Consider the following 9437-nt stretch of genomic DNA (forward strand, 5'->3'; position numbering starts at 1 on the left):
TTATGCAATATTGCTAGATAGAATATTATTTATTATATTATATAACTACTTTAGTAAATTCTATTATAATTAATGTGCATAATTTAATTCCAACTAACTAAAAATCGATTATATTTTTTATTCAATTCTTTTTTTATTTAAAGGATATCGAAATACTTTACAAAGAATGTAATGTCTTATTTTTCTTCTTTCTTCTGTACAGTTTTGTACAGATCAATTGAAATGAAATATGATTCGATTAAATTAGATGTCCAAACTTTTATTCTTGTTACTGCGATACTGCGATTAAATATTATAGGATAAATTGCGTTCGGGTGTATTAAAACGAGACAATATTAAACAAAAAATTCATTGTCAAATTGTCGAAATTTTACACTCATAGTGTAATATATTAGCGCGTGCTATTTCCAATCATTAGAATCGCAGAACGCGAATATTTCGCGTTGTAAAATGAAATCTTTTAAAATTCATTCAATAGAAGAGGAACACCGAAACGAACGACGATAGTATTTTAACTATTATAAACGAAATTTTATTACCGTAAACGGGTAAACGATAAAACGATGTTACATTTTCCTTGTATGCATGTGCAAGTATGGCAGAATACAGTAATGACAATATCAAGATTGTTATAATTATTATAAAATGTATCCGTGAGATTTTTCATTAATTTCGTACTCACGCCAAAATAAATATCATTATAAAAATCAAAGGAGAAACGTTTTATGTAATAAAAATTTGTTTCGCGCAAAGATCATTGCCTGTGTTAAAGAATAATTATAGTACCAAAGTTAATACATTTGATATTTCTTTAATGTCTCACTTGACTTAATGTATCATAGTATAATTATTCACTTTATTTTGCATGTTTTATTACGAGTTTATTTTAAAAAATGCTTAAAATCCCTGCGACAAAGATGAAAGTTATAATATTCCAGGCGCATAATTAAAATAAACTCGATCATTACCTGATTTCAATTGTAATCCAAACTCGCTGTGCTTCGATCGAATTGAAATCGATCTTTTAAAAAAAGAAAAAGAAAAAAAAAAAAAAGAAAAAAAAGAAAAAAATACTGATAAAGAGAAAAAAAAATATAAACTTTTACTCATTCTTCGAGTATTTTAGCGTTATTTTATGGCAATAAAAAGAATTACTTCAATATTATTCCTTATATTGTACTTTTACAAATAATTACAGATAAACAATAAATTGATCAGTATCGCAAATATAACTTAAGAGAAAAATAAATAAATAAAATAAAATTAATTGATAATTATTGTCTTATGGAGAAACATTTAACGATCACTATAATAATTATATTCGTTAATGATTTTTCTCGGTGAAAGATTAAATAAAATTAAATAATATTTATAATTCAACGTATTCACGACGTTTCAAAAATAAGATATTATTGCGTTTCATGATAAACATAAATGCATATTACGAGCAAACGCAAAAATTAATGTTTCTGCCTGTTTTTTCCATTTATGCAATAATGTATTCTGCGTGGAACAAAGAATTGCAATGTAATAATCGAGAATGTGCATTCAGGAAATGAATTAAAGATGACCATCTATCGTGGACATCGCATTAAAGTTGCAAATTTATGCGGAAAATTAAAAAAAAAAAAAAATATACGAGCATTACCGTATTACAGCAAGAGGAAAAGCAAACTTTTCGCGTTCAAGGCGAACGTCGAAACGATTGCGTATTTTTAGGCTGTTCACTTATGCGTAAACTCCAGAAGCGATGAAATTCGTACCGAAACTTCGCATATTTCGCGAAACCGATTGATTTTCATCGTGACTCGTTAAGCGCAACGCGTTTTGAGTTAACGACCATTAATTAAGGAGGGTGCATGAGTCACCGGTATATCGGTGCTCGAGTTCTGAATATACAAAGAGCAAATGAAAATATCGATTGAGAACAAGTCGCCAAATATATTTCCGTCGGTTTCAATATTCTCTCAGGTGAACCAACATCTCTTCAAGATATCACCTTAGAAAATTAGAAGGATTAATTATTTGGATTGGATCATTGGAATATTGGAAAAAAGAAGTGATGCTTTAAAAATTTACTTAAACTCATAATGATCGAGAAATCGAATGAGATGTCTGGTTTGAATTTAAATTAAAATTATAATTAAAATTTCTTTCTTTCTTTTTTTTTTTCCTTTTGAATTCTGAGAGTTTTGAAGATATCAATATCTCGTATGGCAAATAAAATTCATGTTCATCCAAATTAATATTTTTATCCACATTTATTAAAGGTTGATAAATTAAATATTGTAAAAAAAAGAAAAAAAAAGAAGTAAGAAATCGTGTAATATATATTAGCGCAAGAATTAGAATTAAGTAAATAAAGATATACGAAGATTTATCGAGTCATACGTTCAAGATTGCACCGTATTTTACGGTTTTACATTCATGAGCGCGTATGTTTCGCTTTGATTCATTTTACGAATAACACAATATTGTGAAATGCGTATTGTATCGATAGGAAAACAATTAGAAGAACAATGAGATATCTTTGATTTTTTTTTTTTTTTTTTAATTAGCTTATTATACATTCTTTAGACTCGGAATAAAGAGGAATAGCGAGGAGGGCTTAGCGTCGAAAGATCAAACGCAGATCTATGAATTTGAATACAAAGATACTGTAAATGCATTGAGGTGTATCGTTGCGGCTGAGTTTTCATTGAAACGGACTGATCGCTTTGAATTACATCCTGTAGTAAACAGTTACCCATTAACTCGAAATCAGATGTACCATGTGCAACGTGGCGACGATAATAATGTAAACTGTACATATACAGTGAAATAAAATGTATTTAAAGAAGCGAATGTTATTTCACCATGAACATCATTTTTATTTATAATTTTATTTATATAAAAAAAAAAAAATTTATGTTCATTACTTTATCGATCTATCTGCACTGTGCAGATCAAATTTCTAGATTAGAGATTAAAATTAATCTTTTGTCACGTTTTAATTTATTGCGATAATTCTGACGGATAAATACACCAAGGTTTCTCGCAGCTTGAATGGATTTGATAAATCTGATCTCGATGTAAATTTTTGCGGCGTTTAATTTGGCGCAACCGTTTCAACCGCCGCGGAAAACACATGCAGAAAATCGATCGAACGATCGGGCCGAGCCCAGCTCGTTTCAATCAAGCTAATGTTCCAATAATTTGGATCCTAAGCAGACCTAGCTCAACCGTACGAATGAATGAACGGCCTCGCCTGCACTATTATACAATACTCTAACACGCGTGTCCGAACCGATATTATTTGATTATCCACAAGTGTTGTAACACTTTTACAGCGGAGTACGGAATACACGAGTGCGTAGATAAACGGGAGAGCGCACTTTTGTTCGACGATCGATATCGCATAAGAAAATTAAGAACGAACGATTCCATTCTTATTTTTCTTTCGAGCTTATATAATTCCAATAATTAGAAAACATAATATATAAGAACAAATTTTTGCCTCGAAGAAAAGAATATTCCTCAAACGAGAGAAACATTTTTTTACATTTAAGAAACTATTCGATCGAACACGAGGAAGAAGAACACGAGGCTAAAAGTATCATTACTTTAAAATATCTGCACATCGTTGATATCCAACCAAGATTTTTTTAAAGAGAACATATCCAGATATATTATCTCGTGGAATTTAAACAGAAATCAAAGGATTCGTATTTAATATTTTTTTCTTAAAATAAGAATTAACTCTCACCTTGCTATCCGTTAGATAAATTTCGGATGCTCAAGTCATCCGACAACCACCAAGTTTCCTCGATGGCTGGTCATCGCGCCAGCGCCTCCCGAGTGACCAGCACGTACCCTCCGCTTTCTCGACGAACCGCCAATCCGTCCAACCCCGCGGCAGTAAGGACGCGTTCGTGCTCACGCGAAGACGCGGACCGACGCCGCGGCACGTCGATGCCGATTACCGACGCTTCCCCGAGCCTTGCACCCTCGTAAATGCACCCTCCTGCCAGGCGACTCCGCCTCGCTGTCCACCTGGTAGCCAGGTAAGCCAGCCAGGTTTCTCCTTCGCGATACTACAGGCCTGTGCTCCGCTCGCGTGACACGGTTGATGGTCTGATTTGAGAGGCCGGTTCGAGGATCGAGAGTCGGATCGAGTTGGGTGGAATCGTTTTTTTCGTCGAACAAGTGGAATGTTGGGAAGTTTGGAAACGTTGCCCGAGTTGGAGTGCGGACAAGAGAGAATGTTGTGAGGGGATCGAGGGAAGTGGGAGATGTTCGAAAGTGTTTGAAGGAGTCGATCGAAGATGGAGGATGATCTCCTTGCGAGGATAAGGAATGTGATACTTTTTTCCCCTTTTTTTTTGGACGATGATCGTTTTTGGAAGTTTCATCTCGGGAATCATCGTTGGAGGGAATGTTGTGAGGGGATCGGGAGGGAAATGGGAGATGTTTAAAGTGTTTTGAAGGAGTCGATCGAAGATGGAGGATCTCCTTGCGTGGATAAGGAATGTGATACTTTTTTTTTCTTTTTTTTGGACGATGATGATTTTTGGAAGTTTCATTTCGAATTTGATGATCGGTCAGGATATTTTTTGGGATTTGAATGTAATTATTTTGAATAATCGTCGCGTTTTCGTCACCGAGCGTGATCGCTCTCGTGACTGGTGCACGAGGTCGTACTTGAAATTTCATGGGTCATATCTTTTTTTGGTCTTGGCCGGATAATATCTACTACGGAATCGACGCGATTATTATAACGGCCACCTTGACTTACGTTGATCGTTTGGAATCGAGGTTCTTCATTCAAGGTGGTTGTTTGTTTCTTCATGGATATTTAGATGCGTCCTTCATTTCATTCTATCTCAATTTCAATTCAGATTTTATAAGACACGAGTTACCGACGAGTTGGCCCCTTCTTTTAAAAAAAGAAAAACTCACGCATCTCCCTCGTGGCGGGTCTTTGCGAATGGATTCGTATCAGATCGATAAAAGTCCGACTATTCCACTTAGTTAGTCAAAAGGAAAAATCTTGCGGAATTTCCTCCCTCCTTGACCGAACGACACGGTCTCTCTACTTTCCAACGATTATCTATTCAACGTTAGACACACCATCGAAGACTTTGCTACTATTCATTGAATTGAAAATGTTACATAAGAATCATTTTTCTTCTGAATAGCGATCGATAAAATCCATCAAGATACAGGCTCGATCTTAAGCACTCATATTTTTCCACGTTTTGGTGGTGAAACGTGCTTTTTGGCACCAAGGAAACGATGATCACTTTATTTAACATATTGCCTTTTGTCGTGTCCGCGACATTGTAGGATTAATATGCATGTACACGCTTATATTTATACTTATGATCGATGACAATTGTCAAGGAACACAAGGAGACTAAGAATGGACTGGTGAAAGAGAGAGACCAGTTTGAATTAAAGCAACGACGCACGTGAGAAATTTCGAATCGAACGGAAACGAAACGTGTATATATATATATAAAAATATGTGTTTCCGTTTCTAAATGTTTCCAAGAAAAAAAGAAAAGAAAGAAAAGAAAAATAGAATCAGAAATTAAAATAATACATGTGTGTACTGTATTCATTTTCGAATTAATTGGAATCGCGTCACGAAATAATAACATAGGGGCGACGAAAGATTTTATTCACTGTTTTATGGCACGGCGAAGTAATTATGAAGCACATCAAAATGTAATTTCGTTTCGCGTGAAAATTTTTCGCGGTACTCCCCCGGCCGCAATTTCCATTGACTATCAATTACGCATACATTCGTGCTTGAAATTTAACCGCGAGATAAAAAACTTCCACTCTTTTTTTTTTTAACCAATTTTTTTTCGTTCTGCAGTTATATCAATGGAAAATTGCATGGCCCGTATCCTGCTTAAAATTCAACCTCGATTCGTTCATCTCTGAATCCGTAAACGTAACATCTACGTATTTTTCATCCACCGTTTCACGTACTTTTTCTTTTTTTTTTTTTTTTTCAACGAGAACGAGTTATTAAAAGAAAAATATACACGAAGAAGGGCATATTAACATACTGTTTATTCGACGCATTTTTTCTCATTTCCATTTCCATTTAAATGCCATTCTTTTTTTTTTTTTTTTTCTTTTTTTACGAGAAAAATTTTAAACAGAAATATTCCAAAATTTCGTTATCTCTCTCTTTTCTTCTTTTTCTTTCTTTTAACATGCAATATTTTTTTTAGGGGGAAAGAATCTTGCCGCAACGCGCAACGGACGCAACAACGATGCGTCCATGCAAACAATTGCACAGGGAGAACGAAACCTCGAAACCGCTGTCCGTACTCGCGTAGCAATTAATTCACCGGTCTTTGCTCGACTGCTCTGTGAAATAATCGGCTGTTACATGATCGTTACGCCGCTCGGAACTTCCTTGGCCGGCGGAATACACAGATACACAATGTACACGTTGTGCACAAGAGTACACACATGTTACAAAGGGGGGGAGGGGTCGTTGATCCCGACCCCCGAGAGTTGCAACCCGACCATTCCAACTATTCTCGTTAACGGTACGTTGATTTACCATTTTTTCCCCCCTCCCTCCCTTCCTATTTCCGTCGATAACGTATACCGTCGTCGATAAACGACACGTAGATCGCGATCTCGGCGCAAAAGAAGAAACGAGCTCGGCGGAAAAGAGGCTTAATTCTTAACGGATCGCGCAACGGACGCTTAATTAAAAATGATGTACGTCGCTTTGCCGCGCCGTTAAATCGTTATTTATAACGTCGATCGTGGGATATGTTTCGCCCGGGCCTCGTTAAACGAGCCTCATTAGGCCGCCGAGCGTTAAGTTGCCGCGAAATTGAGGCGAATCCGAGCGGAGAAGCGAGTCTGTTGCTTTAGATTAGAATTGATTAATCGGTGACAAACTCGGTGGCTCGGTTTTGGTTCTTTTTTTTTTTTTTGCCTTTGGGGGCAGGGGCTTCGAGAGCCCGCGCAATTGAAAGATTAATCGCACTCGAAATCGACGAAGTTTGAAAGTTTGAGAAAATGTTGAGTGTTTTGAAAGAAAACACAAAGTTGGGAATAATAATTGTTTATTCCGTTGTTCTTCGTTGGTGATCGTTAATTTTTATCATTTTCGATTATCTCTCTTTTCGTTTTTTTTAATTGTTTACGGTTTAATAATTGGCGTAAATATTTTTTAACTGAGAGTATATATAGTTTAAACGATATCCAATTTCTGAAGCTTTCACCGTATTTTCGATTGCAATTAGATAGAGTGCATACAAACGCAGCTGGAAAATGCAGTCGATCATGTCACGCGTCTCTGTATTCATATCTCACGTTGTAGTATAATTTTCGCGGTGTCAAGGCCATTAATGAATCTTCCTGAACGATTTTCAGAATTGTATTCGCGGTGTATGCCACCAGTATCCGTAGAAATTATGACGTGATTGTATTATCAGACGCGGTTCAGTGATCAACAAATTTCTATCCAATCCGACGAGATGATAAATCTATTGGGAAATGAATCATTTGTAAAATCGTTCTTTTGAACAAATAATTTTTAAGCTTAATTTATAAAACGGTTCTTAGATATTATTTTCTTAAATATGAAACAAATACGTTTCCCAGAGTTTTTACGTCCCAGTTCGAGCGTCTAGATCCTTTCAACGGATTCCCTATTAACAATTTAAGCAACTTAATTACCGGAAACTATTTCATCAACTGTTCCTCGAGCAGTCGGAGCCGTGCTTTATTTCGACACATTATTTCATTCAAGAACAATTCACTTCTTTCTTCTGACGTTTGTCTAACATTTGCATCGAATACGATTCCTTTCTTTTTTTTTTTCCTCCAATTTTATTTTCTCCTATTTACCACATTCAAAATGGAAAAAAGAAAAGAAAAAATTGAAATTCTTTTCAAAAAAAATTTTAACGTACTATCATTCGTTCGTCACTTTTTTTTTTCTTTCACATTGTTGAAATAGAAATTGAACGAATTCTGCTTATTCAACGTTCGAATAGACAACACATGATTATCTTTTAATATCTTTCAAGAAACAAGAAGAAACTGAAATTTTCTTTCCACGAGAAAAAGGATAATCTGCACCATCTCTTCTCACATCGATGGACGTTGAAACAGAAACAGTTGGTTGGAGATAGCCCCTGTGATTCACGGGTGACGTATTTCTAGAAAGCGTGCACTAATTGTCGGGAAACGTTACACGTACGCGGGATACGGCAACTCTCAGATTCTCCTTCTCGTTGGCCTGCCCATTAATTTGAAACAGGCGGCCACTGTAAATCAACGAGTCTCGGGGTACGGAGCCATCACTGCGAATCATCACATTTCGGCCACGAGGTCGATTCGCGCTCGATTCTTCATGCCGTGCAGTGTGCTGTGATTTCGAGGAATGTCATTGGACACGATGCAGATTCTTCGAGGACCACCAGCATGGAGCACTTCGACGCGTTGCATCGGTTTCCTCTCCTCCGGATGGTTTCTGGATCGTCCATTCTTCTGTGATTATCGATTATTTTCAATAATTCTCTTTGTGAATGAGTTATTAATGATAATCCAATAATCGTAATTGTGTAGAGTATCGTAGTGTGGAGTTGTGCCACGAGTCGATTTAAGAAAATTTTAAAAGGATTATTAAGGAAAGAAGTTTAGAGAAGATGTTATTTTGGACTTTTGAACGAGTTGAAAATGTGTGATAAAGAATTTCGTGTAAGGGATTGTATGGGATCGATGGTTGAATGAAAAAATGGCGAAGAAAGGGATTCGAACGTTGAATCGTCTTACGATAAAACAATTTGAGTAAGTGAATTCTTAGTACGCACGTAAGATGTAAAAAAGTCATTAGGTTTTTTTTTTTCAAGCTAGAGGATGTATAAGTTGTTTGATCGATGCAATTATTCGTAAAAGAATGAATAAAAGAAACGTAACGGGAATAAAAGCGTACGAAAAGATTTATCATGATGAAACAACCGCGATGACCACTTCTTACGATTCCATTTACGATCCATTTTTTAAATCATTTCATTTCACGATTATTTATTATATAAAAATTTAACACGTTCGAACTACAAAATCCCTCTTCCATGACGTGAATATCAATGAAAATTTCCATCAGAAAGAGGATTATGTAAAAAATTTTTTATCACGCGACTTCCAAATAGAAATATAAAAAATGCATCGACGAAAAATTCGTTGAACTATATATAGAATCTTGAAATAAAAAAATAAGAAGAGGAAACGGGGAAAGAAATTGCTCGAAATCCACTTTCTCGACAAGAATCCTTCATCATCGCAACGATTCATCATCCGGTGCCGTCATCGATCTTCTTTTTTCTCGTTCGACCATTAATGCGAAACACGAAAAAGAACGGAGAGAACACACGCGCGCGCGCGAAAAAAAAAAAAAAAGAAAGACTAGAATA

General features: G+C 35.7%; 1 protein-coding gene across 1 annotated transcript in view; it reads left to right on the forward strand.

Moving 5' to 3' along the window:
• The first annotated feature begins 8119 nt into the window (after positions 1–8119).
• The window catches only part of LOC102672089 (protein stum), an 18948-nt gene continuing 17630 nt past the window's right edge, over positions 8120–9437 (forward strand). The window contains exon 1 of the mRNA XM_031514838.1: positions 8120–8516. Coding sequence (XP_031370698.1) covers positions 8408–8516 — 109 coding nt within the window. The 5' untranslated portion in view covers positions 8120–8407. The remainder of the gene's footprint in view (positions 8517–9437) is intronic.

This window comes from Apis dorsata, unplaced genomic scaffold, assembly GCF_000469605.1.
Source record: "Apis dorsata unplaced genomic scaffold, Apis dorsata 1.3 scaffold_1239, whole genome shotgun sequence".
Lineage (NCBI taxonomy): Eukaryota > Metazoa > Arthropoda > Insecta > Hymenoptera > Apidae > Apis > Apis dorsata.